General features: G+C 42.1%; 1 protein-coding gene across 14 annotated transcripts in view; it reads left to right on the forward strand.

The window, feature by feature from the left end:
* STS (steroid sulfatase) overlaps positions 1-23,099 on the forward strand; it is a 352,626-nt gene that overhangs the window by 171,089 nt on the left and 158,438 nt on the right. For all 14 annotated transcript variants that reach the window (XM_063635331.1, XM_055269311.2, XM_063635339.1 and 11 more), the window contains 2 exons: positions 5,180-5,339; positions 16,270-16,391. In XM_063635331.1, coding sequence (XP_063491401.1) covers positions 5,180-5,339; positions 16,270-16,391 — 282 coding nt within the window. The remainder of the gene's footprint in view (positions 1-5,179; positions 5,340-16,269; positions 16,392-23,099) is intronic.

Genomic DNA, 23,099 nt, shown 5'->3' on the forward strand with positions numbered 1-23,099 from the left:
TTTTTATTATATATATTTTATATATATATAAAATATAAAAATGTTATGAATGAGTTTAGATTGATGGAGAATTACAAAGGTAGTACAGAGGTATATTTTTCACCCAGCTATCTGCAATCTTATCATCCTACACAACTATGGTGTATTTGTCAAAATTGACCTTCACATGTTACCAGCTTTCCCATTAATGCCCTTTCTCTGTTTCAGAATCAATACACAATGCCACATTGCATCTAGAAGATTAACTTTTAGAGGGTGCTTTTTCCTGATTTAATAGTTTGGTTTTTGTTCCCGTTTATTTATGCTGTTTTATTTAAAACAAGGGGGCAATATGTGTATATCTAAACCATTAATGAAACCACCCCTTTTTTGTTCTATAGCAATCACGTATTTTGTTGTTAAATTTAAAGTGAAGATGGTATGAGTTTGATCGAGTAGCAGGATAAGCAGGTGAAAACTTTATGAGTTAGATGGAACAGAAGGAAAACTAGACTGTGATTCACACGTTGAGATTCCTCCCAAAGATCTGCTTTCAACTGCTTGAATGAACTATGGCAAAGTAGTTAAACTTCCCATTTGTTGGCTGTGATCTCTGTGAAGCAGGAATCACAGTATCTGTCAGAGAATTACCTTCAAGTGATGTTGAAAGGATAAAATAAGGGGAAGAGTTTTAACTTTCTTAGGAGGCCATCACAGAAACTACAAAGTATGACGTGAACTTCCATAGGAATCTCCCCGAAGTGACTGTGCATATACAATGTCTGAATGTCTGTAAAGGTCAGAGCCTGCTGAGAAGACTACAGTCTTCAGCTGTAAGAAATAAGCTTTTAACTATTCCCAATAGCAAAGACATGGAATCAACCAAAATACCCATCAACAGTGGACTGGATAAAGAAAATGTGGTACATACACACCATGGAATACTATGCAGCCATAAAAAAGAATGAAATCCTGTCTTTTGCAGCAATGTAGATGGAGCTGGAGGCCACTATCCTAAAAGAATTAATGCACGAACCTAAAACCAAATTCTGCATGTTCTCACTTATAAGTGGGAGCTAAACATTGAGTACACATGGACACAAAGAAGGGAACAACAGACTGTGGGGCCTACTTGAGAGTGGAGGGTGGGAGGAGGGAGAGGATTGAAAAACTAAATATCAGGTACTATGCTGATTACCTGTGTGATGAGATAATCTGCACACCAAACTCCCAAGCCATGCAGATTACCTATATAACAAACTTGCACATGTACCCCGAACCTAAAATAAATAAAAATAAATACATAAACAAATACATACATAGATAAATAATGTAACATCTGAAAAACACACTAGAGCAGAGTGCAATAAAAGGAGGCATTCCTGTAAAGGTTACAAAAAAAAAACAAGAGAGAGAGATGAGCTTTTAACAATGGAGATTTGCTTCAGGACCCCTGAAACCTCTGTCTCTAGTAATTTACTCCCTAAATATAAGTGGCCTTTGTTTCCAGTTGACTCACGCATGATATTCCTGCAAGGAATGAGCATTTTTTCATTGGCTTCATTCTCACTTAACTGTCTGTTTAATGCTTCACACCAATTGTCTGAAACAGCCTCTTTTTGGAGTAGCTGAACTTCAACTCCACTCCCTTTGTCCCCAGCCTAAATTCCTGATGGCTACTTCAGTGCCACTTAGCCCTATGCTCTCTTTGTCATAAAGGGTGAGGAAGCAGTGTTTATTCCCCCAGCAATGCATCACCTGCCCAGCTGGAGTGACCTCAGCCCTGGCCTGTCTGAGCCCTGTACTGGAGCACTTGGTCTCCATCCCTCAATGGGAGGTGTTGGTCATATAGGGGCCACAGGAAAACTGCCCCTTTGCCCTCTGAAGGTTTGCTAAAAATCAGCTGACAAAGGCAACTGAGAAAAGGCATACAAATTTATTACCGTGCATGGAGCCTTACAAAATAGATCTCAAAGAAATGGCTAGATGGTTGATGCTTTTACACCATCTTGAGGTTACAGAAAGAATGGGGCCTTGCCTCCTGGCAACACAGGTTAGGAGAGGGGAGAAGAGGACGCCTGGCTAGCAGAGGTGGTCTTGTTATGCAGATGAGACCTCCTGTGTAGCAGTCCACAGAGAGAAGAGATGGTGAATGTTTCTTGCAGACCTTTAAAGGTGTGTGTCTCTGAGTTCATCTTTCCTAGATCAGACAAGGGAGGCCTTCAGAGAAAGCCTGGCTGCCTCAATGCAGATTCTCTCTCTCTGTCTCTTTTTTTTTTTCTGAGACAGATTCTCACTCTGTTACACAGGCTAGAGTGCACTGGTGATATCTTGGCTCACTGCAACCCCCACCTCCCGGGTTCAAGCAATTCTCATGCCTCATCCTCCCAAGTAGCTGGGATTACACGCGTGCGCCACCACGCCTGGCTAATTTTTGTATTTTTAGTAGAGACATGGTTTCACCATGTTGGCCAGGCTGGTCTTCAACTCCTGACCTCAGGTGATCCACCCGTCTCGGCCTCCTAAAGTGCTGGGATAACAGGTGTGAGCCACTACGCCCAGCCAGATTTTCTCTATAGATTCAAATCTCCCCTACAAAAGACAGTTTTGCAGGGCTGCTTCTGTTTGCAGACCTTCCGAACATCCATCTCAAAATATGTCAAAGAAGAGTATTTTGGGGTGAAATATTTTAGTTCCTTCAGTGACCATCTTCTGAGATTATCTGCTGACATTCTGATCCACTCTGAACTCACCCTTCCTGCCTCTGCTGGTACCCTTTCAATGCTGTATTTAATTATATTCTAAGTGCTTCATAGGCACAAAGCCTGTTTCCTCAACTCTCCTGGTAAGAGCCATCCTGGTAATAAAATAATACCAACGAAGATAATAGCCATTTTTTGTGCCTCTCTTGCAGGCACTGAGCTTGGCAGTTGGGATAATCATTCCATATAATACTCACGTGGAAACATTGTGGGAATATGAGATACAGAAAGCTGAAGCTATTTTCTCAGGTACAAAGGGCTGGCGTATCTGTTTCCTATGTCCGTTGTAATCATTGACCACAAATTTAGTGGCTCAAAACAACATGATTTTTTTTTTAATTTTTAGATTCAGCGGGTACGTGTGCAGGTGTGTTACATGGGTATATTGTGTTATGCTGAGGTTTGGGGTTCTAATGATCCTGTCATCCAAGTAGTGAACATAGTACCTGATAGTTTTTCACTCCTTGACCTCCTCCCTCTTTCCCCCCTAGTAGTTCCCAGTGTCTATTGTTGCCGTCTTTATGTTTATGAGTACCGAATGTTTAGCTCCCACTTATAAGTAAGAACATGCAGTGTTTGATGTTCTGTTCCTGCATTAATTCACTTAGGATAATGGCCTCTAGCTATACCATGTTGCTACAAAGGACAATATTTTGTTCTTTTTTATGGCTGTGTAGTATTACGTGATGTATATGTGCCACATTTTCTTTATCTAATCCCTGTCGATGGGCACCTGGATTAATTTCATGTCTGCTATTGTGAATAGTACGGCAATGAACATATAGGTACGGGTATCTTTTTGGTAGAATGATTTATTTTCCTTTGGGAATAACCATGAATTAAATGGGTCCTCAAGGTGTTGGCAGGGCTATGTTTCTTGCTGAAGGCTCTAGGGGAGAATCTTATTCCTTGCCTTATCCAACTTCTAGAGCCTGCCTGCGTTCCTGGGCTTGGGGTGCCCTTCTCTGCCTTTAAAGTCAGCAGCATAGCATCTTCCAGCCTCTGTCTGTGATTACACCCCTCCACATCTCTGACTCCCTCTTTCCCTTGAAAGGACCTTGTCTACAAAAAGAGTCAGACTCTGTAAAACGTTTGAAGAGATTCATTCTGAGCCAAGTTGACACAGCCCTGGGAGATCCTAAGAATACGTACCCAAGTTGCTCTGGCTACAGCTTGATTTCTACATTTTAGGGAGACATAAGGCATCAGTCAATACATGTAAGATGTACATTGTTCAGTCTGGAAAGGTAGCATGAGTCAAAGTCGGGGGGTGGGGGGTGAGGAGGCTTCAGGTCATAGGTGGACTCAAAGAATTTCTGATTGGCAGTTGGTTGAAAGAGTTGATTTAAAGACCTGCAGTGGATAGAAGGGAGTGTCTGGGTTAAAGTAAGGGGGTTGTGGAGGCCAAGGTTCTTATGATGCAGATGAAGCCTCCAGGTAGCAGGCTTCAGAGAGAATAGATTGTACGTGTTTCTTATCAGACTTTAAAAGATACCAGACTCTTGGTCAGTTCTCTCCTGGGTCAGGGAAAAGACCCCGAAAGAGAAGGAGATTGTCTACAGAATGTAGATTTTCTGCACAAGAGACAGCTTTGTGGGGCTATTTTGAAGTATGTCAAAGAAATATATTTTGGGGTAAACCACTTCCACTTCTATCAGGGCCTGCTGTCTGTCCTGTTGGTATCTTATTGCTACAAACAGTCTGTTTTGTCAGTCTTAAGGTCTGTGTTTTAATGTTAATGCTGGTCAGTTGTACCTGAATTACAAAGGAAGGAGGGTAAAATGAGGCGTGCCCAATCCTCTATTTCCATCATAGACTGAACTAGTGTTTCAGGTTAAACCTTTGGAATGCCCTTTGCTGAGGGGAGGGGTCCGTTCTATTAGTCGAGGGGCTTAGAATTTTATTTTTGGTTTACAACCCTATGATTACATTGGATCCACTCAGGCAATGCAGGGTAATCTCCTCATCTCAAAATCCTTAGTCACATGCTTAAAGTCCCTTTTGCCATATAAGGCAAAATACCCATTTCCCCAGGCTCCAGGCTCCAGGAATTTGGATGCAGACACTTGGGGGCACCATTATTTTGCCTACCACAGCTGGTGTAAAGTAGAAATGGAACTTGAATTCCCTGACTCCAGAGTCATTGATTTGAATCTTTGGTGACTCAAATCTTTGTTGTGTTGAGTCCCTCTGATTACAAAGTTTTTGTTCAAGATGCCATATAATGCTGACCATGTCACGCATGGTGGTGACTGTATCATATGTATTCCTTTTTTCAATACAACATATACTATATTGCTCATGGAATACTCATGGATGGAATCTATGTAATTAGAGCAGTTGGTTCTTCTACATTGAGCACGAAAGAGTCCATTGAAGTGAGCATTGAAAGCATTGAAATCTCCCTGTTGCCTCTTACCTCTTTTTTGATCTTTTAGGAGGAAAAGCAAACAACTGGGAAGGAGGTATCCGGGTTCCAGGCATCGTTCGTTGGCCCAGGGTGATACAGGCTGGCCAGAAGATTGATGAGCCCACTAGCAACATGGACATATTTCCTACAGTAGCCAAGCTGGCTGGAGCACCCTTGCCTGGGGACAGGTACTCTGATGCCAGGGTGGTTGGTATTGTCGAGCTCTGATTTCACAGCCCAATATGCTCTGGTTTGCCTGCATAACGGTGTGGGGACCAAGGCCTTTGGCCCCCTGGAGTTTTCCTGAAAATCACAGGTTTGAGGCAGGTCAATTAATAGGATAAAAGGCATATACATTTACTTAATGTGTACACAGCAGGCTTCCGAAGGAAGATCCAAAGATACAGGGGAAATTGTTCATTTTTTTGCTGTGGTTCAGCAAAGTATGGGCAGTGTGTAGAAGTAGGATTAGAGGGAAAGGTCTGACCTTATGCTAATGGACTGAGTGGGGAAACCCAGCTAGGCCTGTCTATCTAGACGCTTCTTGGACTCTCTGAGCAGTGTTCCTTCCTTCTGGGCATGGGGCAGGGCCCTCTCTGGAACGGGAGTCTTATGACCTACAGTCAAACAAAGTAGGTCAGAGGATTTATTCATGGGCAGTTTTTACACAGAAAGGCAGGGGGAAAGTTGGAGTCATATTTTTAGGTTTGATGCTGGCTTTGGAGATCAGGGGTTTTGGTTCTTATGACCTGCATTGGGGAAGAGGGATTCTAGTTTCTCTGGTGCCTTGGGGTAGAGTGGGACTGAGAGACAGGAGGGCAGGAGAAAGTCAAAGGAAAACTTCTGCACTGAGGCCGCTGCTGAGGCCCTTGGTTTGGAGTGTCACGATGCCTCCAGTTGGACTTGTTATCTCTGTCCAGTCTGGGACCTTACTGGTGGGTTTGCCAATGTAAAAACCCTTCTGCCAATCTCTTTATCCAGGGGGAAATAAACTCAGAGGCACTGAAGGTTTTTAGTGACCAGGAATGTGGATGGGTGGTGTTTAATTCAGCCTTGGTCTTTTGGCATTTTGCTGACGCTATTGTTCTCGTCTGTTCACCCCACCATTGCTTGCCATTGTGCAGCTGGGCCACAACCTCTTTGACCTCCGACTTTGGGATCCCACACCTTTTCCTTTGTCCACACTCAGCAGCCGTTTGCTGTAACAGTGAGAAATGCAGACGGTTCCCCAGCTAAGGCCCCATTTCCCAGCATGTCTTCACTGAGAAGTTCTAAATGAAATGTCTTTCTCTTAAATTTAAATACGACTTCATATGACATTGCCAGTGGTTTCTTCCTAAGTGTTATTACCAATCTGAAGAGTTTTAAGTGAAGCACACTGTTTAATTGTTTTCATTAGTTTGGTGACAGACCAGGCAAATGTCATGCAGGCGGCTGCAAATCTTGTTTAAATTCAGCCGTAATGAGAAGGAAGAGGAAAGGGGAAAGGAAAGACAAAACCAGCTGTGCTGCCAAAGCAAGTCCAGAGATGGGTTTTCTCCCTTCCCGCTGTATTAGACCTTGTTTCCTTACTGGTTTCAACTCTGCTTAAGTATACACCCTTCCTTGACACACACACCAATGAGAAATGCAGCGTTGACAGCTCAACTATTCTCAAACTTTGAGGTCTCAAAACCCCTTTTCATTCTTCCATGATTGAGGACCCCAATGATCTTTTCCTTATGTGGATTGTATCGAGTGATGCTTATTATATTAGTAATAAAAAATGAAATTTTTTTAAGGCACCAAACTACCCCAAGCTCACATTCCATTGGCTAATACATCGATGATGTCATCATTTGCCCTGTGGCCACTAGGAATGTCCACTGTACACTCCTAAAAGGGTGATAGTGAGAAAGACAAAGAGTGCCTTCCTATTGTTACAAAAATAACATTGGCCTTGCAGACCTCCTGAAAGGGTCCCAGAGAGTCTCTGGATCACGCTTTGAGACTAGCAGGTGCTATGGCTAAGAGTGGAGATTCTAGACCTGCACTGGTTGAATTCATATTCTTCTTCTTCTTTTTTTTTTTTTTTTCGAGATGGGGGTTTCACTCTGTCACCCAGGCTGGAGTGCAGTGGTGCGATCTCAGCTCACTGCAACCTGCTACTCCCAAGCTCAAGCGATCCTCCCGCCCCAGCCTCCCGAGTAGTTGGGACCATAAGCATGCACCACCACACCCAGTTAATTTTTTGTATTTTTGGTAGCGACAGGGTTTCACCATGTTGCCAAAGTGGTCTTGAAGTCTTGAGAAATCCTCCTGCCTCGGCCTCCCAAAGTGCTGGGATTACAGGCTTGAGCCACTGAGCCAGCTGAGTTCATATTCTTGTCATCACTGCAGGGTAAGCGTTGAACTTTCCTGGGCCTTCACTCCTCTGGAAAATGAGTTCAATAATATCACTGACTACAGGATCAATAGGAGGATTAAAAACCTCCTTGCCTGTAACGTTCAGTACAAAGAAGGCATGAATGTTTGCCATTTCTTGTTTTGCCTGTCATTTTGAGGGAGTAGTCAGGTGTACATTATTAGTACAGTTCTTTCCTCTTCCACATTTAATATTCATCCGAGGTCATAAAATCATAGAGTCTGAGGCCAAAAGGGGAATTGTAAGATCTCCTACTCCAGCCAAACTATTCTTTTTTTCCACTCTAGTGATGGAAAACGTGGCAGCAGTGCCTCACAGAAAGTTTTTCCTATATAAAGCCAAAAATCCCATTCTCTATTTCACCTCCTCATTGGCTGTAGTTCTTACTTTTGGAATAAAGCTTAATACTTCCTCAAGTAGCTAGAACAGAGTGTTCAGGCAATCTCATTTGTTACGTTTGTCTCTCATGACCCATAATGTTAAAACCATCACTGCTCTTCGCTTTCATAATATCTTGGAATGGTTTTCTACCCAGTGGGGGAAAAGCAAGGTAAGGAAAAAGTTCAGAGGCAAAGAGGAAGATTCATAAAGGGAAATCTTACTGCTTCTACCTTCTAGCCACTCTAGTCTGAGGCTGATGGAGGCCAATCTGTGTTTCTTATATATGCTCAATGAAGAAGATAACAGCCTCCCTCTTAGAAGACCCAAGTATTTTGTGTGTGGGTTTGTGTCATCAGTAGAACCAACTCTCAATATTGAAGATTCCCCTCTGTTTCTGATTCCTTTCATGGACCTTAGAGGTGCTTGTTGACCTCATTTTTTTTTTTTTTTTTTGAGACAGAGTCTTGCTCATTTGCCCAGGCTAGAGTGCAGTGATGCAATCTCGGCTCACTGCAACCTCTGCCTCCACCTCCCAGGGTCAAGCAATTCTCCTGCCTTAGCCTCCCAAGTAGCTGGGACTACAGGCGTGCACCACCATGCTTGGCTAATTTTTTGCATTGTTAATAGAGATGGGGTTTCACTGTGTTGGCCAGGCTGGTCTCAAACTCCTGACCTCAGCCTGCCTCAGCCTCTCAAAGTGCTGGAACTACAGTTGCGCACCATCACGCCCAGCTAATTTTTGTATTTTTAGTAGAAATGGGGTTTCACCATGTTGGCCAGGCTGGTCTTGAACTCCTGACCTCAGGTGATCCACCCACCTCGGCCTCCCAGAGTGTTGCGATTACAGGCATGAGCCACGGCACCCGGCCAGTTGACCTGGTTTTAAACCACAGATATTGCTTCTGTGTTGAGGTCCTAGCTCCTGGTACTAGTCCAGCTGTAAAATGCCTTCGTCATCCTAGAGACAGCACAGGTTAGAAAACAGAAATGTGCTTCCAAGTGCCTTATGGGAATAGAATTATCACACAGTACCTTATTTACAGCATATTGCCAACCAGGTCCAGTAATATTCTTATGTATTTGTCCAGAAGACTTTGAATATCTAAAGTAGTGTTTTCCCCCAGGGGTCACTTATCAATGCCTGGAGACATTTTTTATTGTCTTGGCTCAGGGTGCTACTAAACATCCTGCAACACACAGCACAGACCCCTACTGCGATGAATTATCTTACCCATTATGTCAGCGGTGCTGACGTTGAGAAATCCTACCCTAAAATTTATTATTGCTCTTTTATGGAAAATGTTGTTATAATGGAAAATCCCATCAAAACTTTTCAATAAAAGCATCTAGACAATACTCTTACATCTATATCCATCTATAAATGTGATACACAGATGTCTGCCCTTTAGAAAATAGCCTTAACTCCTTCCTGCTCAGAGTGGTGCAAATAAGCTTTCTCAGCTTCCTGCTAGAGAGATATTAAATTTGCATTTCTCAGGAGAAGAAACTCATTCAGAGGGTTGGACCCAAGCTGTTTGATGAGCACTTAACAAAGTGCCTTTGCTTCTTTCTGCATTTTGTTTGAAGAAGATAACTTCTGTTCAGCAGACCTCCATTCTTCAAGCACTGTCCTGTAATTCTCAGGAAGCATTTTGGATCTAGTGGGAGTCCTTCATGGCCAGTCAAAGCATGGTGGGAGATCAGAAGCCCGTGGATCCAAGGTTTCTACTTAAGCCAAAAGAAAGGTAGTCCAGAGGAACACAGGAAAGATTTTTGTTGTTGTCGTTGTTGTTCTGTTTTTGTTTTGCAGCATCTTAACACTGCAGTGAGAATAGTTCTCTAATTCAACCCTATGATGTGCTTTTGTGGGATTTCTCTCTGGCAGTGAATTTTTCCTTCATATGCACATTAGCGATTCATTTTCATTCAGTGGCATGACTTATCAGAAGAAATTTCAGTGTCCATCACCCTTGGGATATTCAGAAAAAATATTTCCCTCCAGGTCTCCAAATAAGCTGATTTTGGAAATAAACGGAGGACAACCTTTTGTGTTACAAAAGGCAGCAACAAGGGCTTACGAAAAAAGAAGAATCGAATACTTAAATGTATTAATTCATTAACATGAAAATTATTTCTGTGGGTCTCATCTTTGCAAGCAGATACAATATTGCCATAGTAGGAGTATGATCATGCCCCTTCCTAACAAGGTATTAACATCAGTAATAGAGAATAGAGTATAGCAACAAGCCATAGTTGGTTACACCTTTTGGAAAACATCAATATTTTAACCATAGACCCTTCAGCTGGGATGCAAGGAAACAGAGTGCTGGCAACCTCAAGAATCAAATTTTAGAGGTGAAATATTTGGAGCTTCTGGTCCATAATTAAAACAAAATTTGACTTCATTTTTTAAAGTTACAAAAACAAATTAATGCTTTCATGCTTAACACACTTTTGTCTAATGGAGACAAGGAATGGATTTAGCTGACTTCTCCCAGTAACTTTTGCTGACATAGCTGAGCCACTAGAGAAGACCTTTTCAATAGAGTAATACAGATGAAAAAGTCAGTGAGCTATATCTGGTTTACATCAGTTTTGCAGAATTAAAGGTGACTCTCTTCATGGGAACAACCCCAAGTTTGTGTGTGTAACCACTTATACTGATCTTGCTTTCTGTTCAACTATGGCAGAGGGTTTAATGTTTACAAATGAAAACATATTTTTCTGAATTGTGATAATAACTTTCTGAATACTTAAGATTCCCTTTAATTTATTACAGATATATGTACTTTCTCCTAAAGATGTTTCCTTAACTATGACTGTCTACATTGAAATCATTGTCATTTGTATATCAAATAAGCTGCTCACCAATATTGTGCCCCAAATAAGCTTCTCTATTAGTCTCCAAGACCTTAACTTCTGTATTACCCCAAACCTTTTCTTTCTCTTATGATCCTTCAGTCCTTGGCCTGGCAAGTTGGCCAGGCAAAGGGCCCCTGGGAAGGACATTCCACGTGGGGGGACGAGGATGTTGAAAGCCTCAGAGCTGAGAGAGAGCACAGCACATTCTTGGAGGAATGATGTCAATAGGGTTCAGGGAAGGTTTCCAGAACATGCCCTTTTTAATTATGTAAAAATTGTCTGTATGGTATTTAACTTGACCTGAAATTTTGACACAAGGATGCCTTGCAAACAACCTGTTAATAACGCTACTATCATTGTCAGTCAGGAACCCAAGGAGAATAATTTCACCTTCCAAATTAAAAACACTCCCAAACACTCCCTTTTCCACCAAGAGCCATGAGGGCACTAGGACAGAAAACACATCCGGTTTTTTTTAGCATTGGCTGTTATGCAAACATGCTACAAAAACTTGAATTAGTTTGCAAGAAAAAGCCCGTTAGACTGTTTCCAGAGAAAACAGCAATGCTTTGGGTCACTTTGAAAGTGAATTGGCCCATCTCCCCCAGAACACGACATTCTAAAAGCATTTTTGTACTAGCAGCATTAATGGAAATGTGCTATTCTCTGGGTTATTGCCATGGTTAACTGCGAATCCCACAAGTGGTTTAAGACAACCCCAAATATTTCGATAGCTTAGACACCACTTAAAAGTTTAGCTTGACAGGGTCACTTTCCATTTTTCATGGCAGAAATGAGGCTTCCTTTGACAGACCATATTTCTGCAGCACTGTTAAATGGTGGCTTTCCATAGCAGCATGATTTATGGCCTGCCTCTAGGAAGGACCACGTTAGGTGTTGGATATTAAAAAAAAAAAAAGTCTCTCTCCACATTGGAAGAAAAATAAGTTTGCAGAATAAACTTTGTGCCCCTCCTTTAAAAAAACCTCAAATATTTCATTTTTAAGTAAGAAAAAATAATTATGAGACTTGGAGTCTTATTTTGTTTTAGTTAAATCCCCCTTTCCTGTAATCATGATCAATTTCAGTTATCAAGTACTAATCTTGGCCAAGGCCAGAGGAGAGCTTGAAGCCAGAAGTTCAAGGCCAGTCTGGGCAAATCTCTCCAAAAAAAAAAAAAAAATGAAAAATAGCTGGGCATGGTGGCATGTACCTGCAGTCCCATGTACTTGGGAGGATGAGGCAGGAGGATCGCTTGAGCCCAGGAGGTCAAGGCTGCAGTGAACTATGGTTGCGCCACCACACTCCAGCCTGGATGTCAGAGCAAGACCTTGTCTCTAAAAAAAAAAAAAAAATTGAAAAATACTGCTCTTAAGACAGCAATTCCATCTCCCATGTTCTTATATCACATAATGAATTTTGTTGGCAAATGGGAAAAAAAAAAAAAGCCAGATTCAAAAAGTAAAATTCTAGCTTGTGTCCCAGAAAATGGGGATTTCATCTTGCTTTGGGGAGTCATTGAAAGACATTCTCCCTGCTTGGGGAAGGATAGGAATCCTCTGTCCCTTGTCTCTCCCCTTCAGATTGCTTTTCACCACTGCGGGCTTTTCCTGGTCTAATTCTCATGCCTGCCCACTTCCTCTCTTACTTCTTCCTTCCTTTCAGCTTTATTTGGGATCTCATAAAGGCCTGAGTCTTTCTTGAAAGGAATTTGAAAAGAACCAAGCACAATGACTGCCATTTCAGGATGGAAACAGTGTTTCAGGGCACACGCTGTGTCTCAATAGAACTCTCTCTACCATGTTTCTTTTTCTTCCCCTCGTGGTTCACAGGAACCTTGGTTTGGGAAGGGAGCCAAGCCAGTCTTTTGTTCTTATTTTTACTTATGATAATAGAATATTTTCAGTCTACAGACTTCTGCAGAGCATGTGATTAATAACAAGGGTTGAGACCGGAGAAGTGCTAACAACAAGGCTATAATTACATTGTGGGTTTTTGGTGACAACAAAATAAACCATGGGAGAAAGCTCAAGGGACATAGGACCTCTTAAGCACACTTACCAAAATTATACAGCCACGTCAAACTTCCAGTTTCTAAACGCCTTGTAACAAGAGATGACAGGGATGTAGCGTTTTTAATCAGAGAAAGAAAATCCTCAAGTTAAACAAACTCACCCTTTCAAAATAATTATCTGCCTCTCATTTTGATGGCAATGGCCTAATGGTATCATGGCTTCAATTTTTCATGTAGCTGTTAATTTATGTTTAATGCAAAACACAATTTTATACTTTATTCCTTTCTTCAAACTATAAGTAATCTTATTTTGCTCATCACCAACTGCATATGTCTTATTGTTTGCAATCTGGAAAGTTCCCCTTCTTGGCCTAGTTAGATACCCAGTAGTAGAGGAGATATATTTTCATTTGGGAATAATCCGTTCCCTGGTTATTTAATGGTATCATTATTATTATATATGAATTAATTCATTCGAAGGAGAAATTTGCATTCATTGTAGTCTACGAATCCAAGTTGCCTCATGCAATATAGTATCTTTTTATTTTAATCCCAAATTGTCAGGTGCCCATCTTTTCAGCAGACCTGTATGTCATGAGTAAAGCTTTCCCTTTGATCAGGCAATGTTAGGTAACATGGGGTACCTTAAAATGGCATGGTACCTTAAGATGGGGCCGGTTCCGGGTTCTTCTCTCCTCCTTGACCGGGCACTGTCTGAACCCGCCAAAGGAGGGCCAATCAGAAAGAAGCATCTCCCGCCTTCCCTTGGGCCCGCCCCTAGCCCAATCCACGTAGGCCCAAGGGATATAAAACCCAGCACAGCAGCAGCCCTCTCTCTCTTCTCTTCCTTCTCCTTGCGTGGTGCCGCTCGATACCTCCAATAAAGATCTCTTGACCGCGACCGGTGTAGTTTGGTCTCCGCCCGGCCCCTTTCATTGTTGCCGTGACTCGGATCGGGACTCCCCACCCCCCTCGGTGGGACCCCGATCCCTTTCGGGCTCAGTCCAGACCCCGGCCGCTCTTCGCTCATTTTCCTGTTCCCCGACCTCTACGCCCAACACCGGCCTCATCTCGGTAAGTCTCCCCTCCTGGTGTCCAACACCAGCCGACCAACTCCCGTCTCAGCCGCCCGCTCTCGGCCGCCGTAAATCTTACTCTAGACTCGGCCTGCAGGGAACGGAGTTTTCTCCCTCTACTCCTCGCGTCTCCGGCCTGGGCCCCCCTTCCCTTTCTTGTCTCAAAAATCCTGGTACCAGGTGGCCTACGGCCCTCGGCCTCCTAGAGGCCCTCAGTCCTTTCGTTTCGGTGACGACCGACTCGAAGGGTCTGACTCACAGCATGGTCATCGACTGGTAGGGGACGCCCTGCCCAGCCCTTTGCCATATACTTCCGTAAACCCCCTCTTCTCATAATGGGAGCCTCTGTGTCCCTGCCGGCCGACTCTCCCTTACAATGCCTTTTAAATAACTTATCAGCGCTTGGTTTGGCTGCTGATCTCAAACCTACACGCCTCATTAAATTGTGCACTCAAAACTGGCCCACCTACCCCCTAGACAACCAAAACAGATGGCCCACTTATGGGTCCTTTGATCCCAACCTTCTCCGGGATCTCTACAACTATTGTGAGAGAGCAGGAAAATGGGCAGAGATCCCCTACGTTCATGGCTTCTTTCTTCTACGGGACAAACCCAACCTCTGCCTCCCCTGCAAGCCGCAACACCTTATCGTTGCTCTCAAGCTAACAACCTCTCCTTCCGCTCCCGACTTTGATCCGGCCGACGAACCCCCTCCATACCACCACCCTCCACCTCATCTTCCAGTCGCCGCTCAACTGGTTGAAACCGGCTACCAACCCGGACCACACGAAGAACCAAACTGCTTACGCCCCGCTCTCATGCATCTCCTAAGTCCTCTTCTCTGGCTTTCCGCCTCTCACATCTTTACACTTTCCTCCGCCGGCGGGCCCTCTTCCCAGCCCTATTATCTCTTCACAGTTAAAGAGTCATACAACATTCACAGGAGGACACACACCAACTACATCAGCCCCATGGTGGATCTTCCCCTTCCCAGGCTCACTATGATAGAAAACGCCTGGGACCCTCTCTTCCACATGTTCCACTTCGCCGTCTGGCTCCCACATCAACAAACACACCCCCTTCCTATGTTATACCACTAAAAACAACGCCTCCTCCCGAGCCATACATATCGACAACCCCGCCGACCCGGTCTGGGGTCAGTTACAGGAGGCATATAGCCCAGCAATGCCTGGGCATATCCAGCTCAAACCATAACTATTTCCCGTTCCCTCAAAACTCAGTCCATCTCTAACCAAACCTTTAACCAGCTTCTCCTCAGAAACTACCAGCTCCTAGCGACTTGTGAAGACACGGCAGGCTCCAGAGACAGTCTCACACCCTGCTGACCTCTCAAACGGCCAACGACCGGCAACAGATACCCAGGATTGGGGGGGGGAGGGCCTGCCCTCGCACCCTAAATTAACTACCATCTTTTCTCTTCGGGCAGACCAAAATCTACCCCTAGTACCCCAGATGGCTACAGCAAGCCGATTCTCTCATCGCCAACCCATCCCTGCCCCTCAACTGGCTCACGGCACTGGAGGCCCTATTGCTTGGCCTCATACTGTACCCCATGCCCAACCCTGACAGTTCTCCCTGTGCCCCCTCCCCACAGCGCCCCCACTCAGCAGGAAGCAGCCAGATGAACCACGACACCCATTTTCCCCCATTTAAGAAAACAAAAAGGGAGGAATGTTAGGTAACATGGGGTACCTTAAAATGGCGCCGTATCTTAAGATGGGGCCGGTTCCGGGTTCTTCTCCCCTCCTTGACCGGGCACTGTCTGAACCCACCAAAGGAGGGCCAATCAGAAAGAAGCATCTCCCGCCTTCCCTTGGGCCCGCCCCTAGCCCAATCCACGTAGGCCCAAGGGATATAAAACCTAGCACAGCAGCAGCCCTCTCTCTCTTCTCTTCCTTCTCCTTGCGTGGTGCCACTCGATACCTCCAATAAAGATCTCTTGACCGCGACCAGCGTAGTTCGGTCTCCGCCCGGCCCCTTTCAGGCAATAGACAGAAAATTGTGTTTTGGAGAAGCAACAGGAAGAATAAGGGTATGAATGCCAGATCAGCTGGATTTCAATCCCATCAGTTCTTACTCGTCCCATGACCTTGGGCAAATTACTTAACCTTTCTGTGCCTCTGTTTTCTCATCTGTGCAATGGGGATGACAGTAGTTCCAGCTCATGGTGCTCTTTGCAGATGTAATGAGATAATACACGGACAGAGCTGGGATCAATGTGTTGCACAGGGCACCCAGGTGGGGTCAGTCTTCTTTGTATTAATTACGACTGGAGCTCCCTCATGCTCTTGTTGGTTCAGAAGGACATTTGAGAACACATGACTGATTCACCTCTTGATGCCTGGCTGTTTATCCCACAGGATCATTGATGGACGTGATCTGATGCCCCTGCTTGAAGGAAAAAGCCAACGCTCCGATCATGAGTTTCTCTTCCATTACTGCAACGCCTACTTAAATGCTGTGCGCTGGCACCCTCAGAACAGTGAGTAAACAGACCTTTCCATGCTTCTCATGCTCCGTGCAACCTATGCCATGGGAATAGATAAAACTAAAGGGCAAAAAGGTGGCTCTGCTTAATGGAGGCCAACAGATGCCTCAATGTGCGCCCATGCTTTGCTTTGTCCTCTTTTCCGTCCTCCTCCTCTCTTCTCCTTCTGGTCACATAGTTGTCCAGGTAGGAGAACATCAGAAGGCCATGTCATTCACCCACCTGAACACCACCCACAGCTTCTGTATCCCAGCAGAGAAAGCTCCCTGTTCTCAACAGGGCGCTGTGTCTGGTTGCTTTATTGCATGCACAGCTGCCCAGCTCCACTTCCTAGCACTCCTCTCACACTGAAGACAGCAGCCCCTGTGCTCTGTGCATTGCTGTGCTTACACTTGCAGGGTCTTCTCCTGGAAGGATGTCTTGCCTCATCCTTCTTGGAGGGTACTCCTCAATGCCCCCCAGGCCCTGCTGAAATGCCACCTCCTCTGCATGTCCTCAAAGCATTCCCCTCACTCTTCCAGCATGGCACTAAAGGCTAGAGAAGGAATGAAGAGCATTTAAATGTTTACCTGACTTACTTTCCCAGCCTAAAGATGATGGATCGTGACTCACTGAATCTGTATTTTGTGCATCATGCATATTTGCTACATTTAGATATTTAAAGCAAGGTTAAAATGTTCTTCAGTTCTATCCCATTTCCTGAACTGGGGGTTCTTTTAATTGTGCAATTGAACAGGATCTCTTGTGGGTTTTCTAATACTTGTTTTATAGTGGTATTTCCAATTAGCACACAGGAACAAATGGTTTATAATCTTAGGTGTGGTTGTTGATTTTTTATGTCTGCATAGTATTCCATGGTGTGTATGTGCCACATTTTCTTAATCCAGTCTACCATTGTTGGACAATTGGGTTGTTTCCAAGTCTTTGCTATTGTGAGTAGTGCCGCAATAGACATACGTGTGCATGTGTCTTTATAGCAGCATGGTTTATATTCCTTTGGGTATATACCCAGTAATGGGATGGCTGGGTCAAATGGTATTTCTAGTTCTAGTTCCCTGAGGAATCGCCACACTGTCTTCCACAATGGTTGAACTAGTTTACAGTCCCACCAACAATGTAAAAGTGTTCCTATTTCTCCACATCCTCTCCAGCACCTGTTGTTTCCTGACTTTTTAATGATGGCCATTCTAACTGGTGTGAGATGGTATCTCATTGTGGTTTTGATTTGCATTTCTCTGATGGCCAGTGATGATGAACATTTTTTCATGTGTCTGTTGGCTGCATAACTGTCTTCTTTTGAGAAGTGTCTGTTCATATCCTTCACCCACTTTTTGATGGGGTTGTTTGTTTTTTTCTTGTAAATGTGTTTGAGTTCATTGTAGATTCTGGATATTAGCCCTTTGTCAGATGAGTAGATTGCAAAAATTTTCTCCCATTCTGTAGGTTACCTGTTCACTCTGATGGTAGTTTCTTTTGCTGTGCAGAAGCTCTTTAGTTTAATTAGATCTCATTTGTCAATTTTGGCTTTTGTTGCCATTGCTTTTGGTGTTTTAGACATGAAGTCCTTGCCCATGCCTATGTCCTGAATGGTATTGCCTAGGTTTTCTTGTAGGATTTTTATGGTTTTAGGTCTACCATTTAAGTCTTTAATCCATCTTGAACTGATTTTTGTATAAGGTGTAAGGAAGGGATCCAGTTTCAGCTTTCTACGTATGGCTAGCCAGTTTCCCCCGCACCATTTGTTAAATAGGGAATCCTTTCCCTATTTCTTGTTTTTGTCAGGTTTGTCAAAGATCAGATAGCTATAGATGTGTGGCATTATTTCTGAGGGCTCTGTTCTGTTCCATTGGTCTATATCTCTGTTTTGGTACCAGTACCACGCTGTTTTGGTTACTGTAGCCTTGTAGTATAGTTTGAAGTCAGGTAGCGTGAAAGTTAGAATTACAGTAATATTCCTATCACTAAGATACTTGGCAGTCAATGGAAAGTGGTGAGCAATTTATACAATTATCGTATGTTCTAGAGGTACCTATTGAGGCTGGACTTTCAGTTCCTTCTTTGGAGGTAAAATAAAATTCCCCTTTTCTCTAAGGGGCTTTCGAACTCTGCTTCTAGAACCTGGGACTGCCCCGCCCCCCACACCTGCCCCTAAGGAGGGGTGTGTAATAACCTCCTAGCTGCTAACTTCTTAAACTTAGGGTGATTCCATTCCATTTTCCAACAAATCTTTGTCTCTTCCCCAGTCACCTAGCCAATTTACCCAAGACTTATCATTTAAAGAACAGCCTCTCTTTTATTTTTACAACTTTTCCATGAAATTACAACCTTTCTATTAGCCACAGAAATCACACCAGGTATATGCTTCAGAGTTTCTCCTTTAAGTCTGGGCAGTTTTCTCATGATATGTTCTAGAAGACAAAAAAACAACAGAAACATGGGCTTGTGATTTTACTTCTGGAAGCATTTTATTCCTAGTTTCCATAAGAATACTGCTTCTTTTTTAGATCAGTTTATAGCATCGACTTCTGAGCTTTGTAATAAATGAGAGCTCAAGGACTCTTAATTTCTTTTTATATGGAGCCAGCAAGGAATGTGAAGAACAAAGTTTCTTTGACTACTGCATGTTCGAATAAGTCTGTATCATGTCCTGAACCTTGCAAAATTGTATTTTAATAGAGCCAAATTCCCAGTTAGAGAAGCTGGAAGGAACATATTGGATCAGAGGCTGGAGGAACACATTATGTGGAGGAGTAAAGAGAAAGGGGACAGGAAGATACAGAAAATAGGAGTGAGAAAAACAAGACCCAGTTTCTGATAGGCTTCCTAGACTCTGCATGCAATTCCTTCAACTCTTCTGTCTTGAACTGGTAACAAAAAAAGGAGAAATCACAGTATCCGAAGGCTAGAATCATTTATCAAGATAAAGGACCTCAGGAAAACATGATGTTTATGAATCATTTATGATTTATTTTTCAGATGCTGTCTGAAACTCAGCAACCGTATTTGCTGTCTTGGCTTTTGTGTATGGCTTCATGTTTAGTCATTTTGTATTTTATCTATTCATTTTTTCTAGAAATATGTATTGAGCACCTACTGTGTGGAACATACCGTCTTAGCACTGGCATCTGTCAGTGAGCAAAACAGACAAAGTTCCCTGCTGAAGAGTAGCTTACATTTTAGAGCATGAGGCGCTGCTAGCTGTACAATGTGCTGGGAATACAGGGATGCGTAAAGAAAATGTGACTCTCATCCATATGGAGCTTTCTGTCACCTGGGGAAGACAGATCTTAAAGTAGTAATAGTTGAGTGAGACTGCATAGGTCATCTCAGATAGACTTTGGTAGGAGCTTGTCAATAATCACTGTGGAACATATTCCATGAATCTTAGGGATAAGAGGGTTGTCGCCTGACTTCAGAATACTTTATTAGAAAAAAGAAAAAAAGAAATGTAGTATTAGGGTTTAGTAGCAGGCAGTGGTATGCTGGAATCAGCTCCTGATCGTTCAGGAATCTTGCCAGCTGGTTGTTAAACCATTGTCTGTTTTCATTTGGCTGTATTGTGGGTGTTTACACCATGGCAATTGGCAAACACAACAAATACAGGTTGCCTTCCTCCCTCAGAGCCCTAGATTAACAACAGTTTGTTAGTATCAGTAGAACTGACTGCAGATGTTTTTAAGATGCAGTTACAATTTGTCTTGATTACTTAGAGGATTAAATGTTGTAATTCCAAACTCATGAAATACTGATTTTCAAAAAACTTAATGCTAGGATTTCATTTCCACCCTTTTAAAACATGAATCTCTTTTAAAATTTATATATGATGTCTTCGCTATAATTTAGTTGTCTCAGCAAATTGAATGACATAATTTAATTATGATCTGATATCATTATTCCTATTACATTTTATAAGAACTCATGAAAGCATGATTATAACATGGATAACTTTTCTTGCACTAAAATAAGAATTTTGAGTTAAAATTTACCATTCAATGGTTATGAAAAATTTTGGCTTTAATGTTTGACATATGAATTAATGTTATTAAAAATTCAACACAATGACAGCTTGATTTTATGGATGGAATTGATCTTAGAGGGTAGGTGGATACTTGGCTCCAGGATTTTTAAGCTGATGACTGTAGTCTGTGAGATAAATACCCACATTAATGGAGAGTCCCCAAACCAGCTGGTCATACCAAAATCCATGGGATAGCTGTAGATATAGTCTAGAATGCAATGCAATATAGTACATAATTAACAGTTTAAAGTGTTTTGTACAGACATATATGGAATCTTAGCATCATGTAGACAAAAAAGTCACATATATTTGAAATGTCACACTTTAGTCAGAAATGGGATCTCCATGAAGCTATAAAAATTACTTAGGGGAACGGGGCACCAATACCATTCTTTCCCTCCATTTTCTATTCAAGTTTGTTGGAAACTTTTTTCCAACAACAAAAAAATAAAAATGAAAAATCTTTATTTTAAAAATGACAATACTGGGAACATTTGAATGATTCTCTTCTAGCTATTGTGAAATATACAATCAATTAATGTTAACTGGTGATGGATATCCCAATTTCCCTGATTTGGTTATATGAGTGTTTCAAATGATCACAGGTACCCTGAAAATACATACATTGAATATGCATCAATAAAGAGTAAATAATTAAATAAAATTACAGCAAACAGCAATAGGATAATGGAATTCATTCCAAAGGAATGTGTTCCTTTCCAGCTTTCTGAAGGATACCTTCATTTCAAAATAAGAGCTCAGTAATGGTTTAAAATCAAAACCAGCTTACCATGGTAACATAAAGAAAAATGCTCGCATGGCTATCTAGCATTTTCATTTAATTAAAAAATTAATTTTGCCTCTAAAACACACCTAATAAAAGAGAAGAAATTCTCATAACAGCCGCTTATGAGTTAACAGCATCAGAAAGGCAGCACTTGGCTTTCATCATCACTAGTAATTTCGGTGAGTACTTGTCAGATGCCCTTCCTCATCTGATCCTCAGAATTAGGATCTAAAGTGTCAGAAATGAAATATCAAAGGCTGAAGCTGACCTAATGTGAGATGCAGCATTTCCAAATTTAAGCTCACCAGGAACTATCCTGTGTTTCAGCTGACCTTATAAAAGGACATATTTTCATCCTACTCTGTAACTGTTGTAGCAATTAAGAAAAAGCACATATATGTAAACCATTTCGAGGATAACTTTTAAGTCTTAGGATTTATTTTCTGTGTGAACACTTCAAATGCTGCATTGCCACAAGCTTTTAATAGTTCAGGCATGCAGCCATTATTTCACTCATGTGCCTGTGAAGCCCAGTACAAGGTACAACATTTGTACTTGTAATTGTAGCAACACAGGATGATGGTGTCCTGGGATGAACAGAATTTGCTTTGGAGATCTAGGAGAAGGAGTGATTTATGAGGTTAGAAAAGATTTCATTGAACTTTTAATTTTTTTATTAAATTTATTTTATATCATTATCATCCAGACACATCAGTAACAGCTTAACTTCCCCTAACAGTCATTTCCAACAGTGGAAAAAAATCACCACATAAATAGATTTTGTGTTTTCCAACATAGCCTATTAAACATATATTTTCTTATGGAACTTCATATTACCTTATAGACAGTATCAGACAATATTTGAGATAAACATTCACTTTTCAACCAAAGTTGTAGTATGTCTGATCTAAGATTACACTAATATTGTGGAAGAAAAAGTCCTGGTCATTACTTTTGATAATTTGCTACAAAGGCAAACTTAACTTCCTTATAGAAACAAAGTAAATCAAAATTGAATTTTCTTTCTTGAATACAAAAAAAAAAAAAAAAACACCAAAAAACTCGGTGTGGCTGAATGCTCAAATGCCCTCTTCCATCTAAGCTTGGCACCCAGCTTATTCTGATCTCTTTGCCAGAGGTCACTTCTGATCTTTTCCCCTTGCATTCTCCGTCCTACCGTTTCATTGATTTTCTGCAGTATTTTACACATCTCTTTTCCCCGACTTCAACACGGGGCGTCTCTCAGTTCTCCTGAAATGTCTGCTATGTCTCTAACCCCCCGCCAGATTTGCTTTCACATGCTCTCAGACCTGGTGTTTTCTAAATAGACATTTTAGTTCTATCCAGGGCATGCAATATTTAGCAATTTTTTGTGTCTTCCTTTCGTATCTTCTATACAAAAATGTTTTGTAGGTGGTTATAGACGTTTCCCTTTGTTAATCTCATGTTCTTGAAATTTGTCATCTCTTTCTGTGATCATTATGTATCTTTTGAAGACATGCTTGATGACAGTAAACACTGATGTTTGTTGCATATTTACTGTCTGCCGGACAGTTTGTCAAGAACATTGTATTTGATATCTCATTTAATCTCCTGAATTAGAAGAGATTATGATTATATTAGTTTCAGATTTGGCTGTAACAGAAAACAATAAAAAAAAAACAGTAGTTTACATTACAGAGAAGTTTACATCTCCATCTCATGGGTGACATCCAGCGGCGAATGGTCCACAAAGTCTCTGGGGTACAGAATCTTTCAAGCGGCTTTTCCACCTCCTGTAGAATGTGACAGCTTCATCTTCATGGTGAATGATGATTGTGTCTACCCTAAACGCATACAATGGCGGGACGGATGGGAAAGATGAGAAGAAAAAAGTGCATGGCTACTACTTCCCAAG

Source organism: Symphalangus syndactylus, chromosome X (genome assembly GCF_028878055.3).
Source record: "Symphalangus syndactylus isolate Jambi chromosome X, NHGRI_mSymSyn1-v2.1_pri, whole genome shotgun sequence".
Classification (NCBI taxonomy): Eukaryota; Metazoa; Chordata; class Mammalia; order Primates; family Hylobatidae; genus Symphalangus; species Symphalangus syndactylus.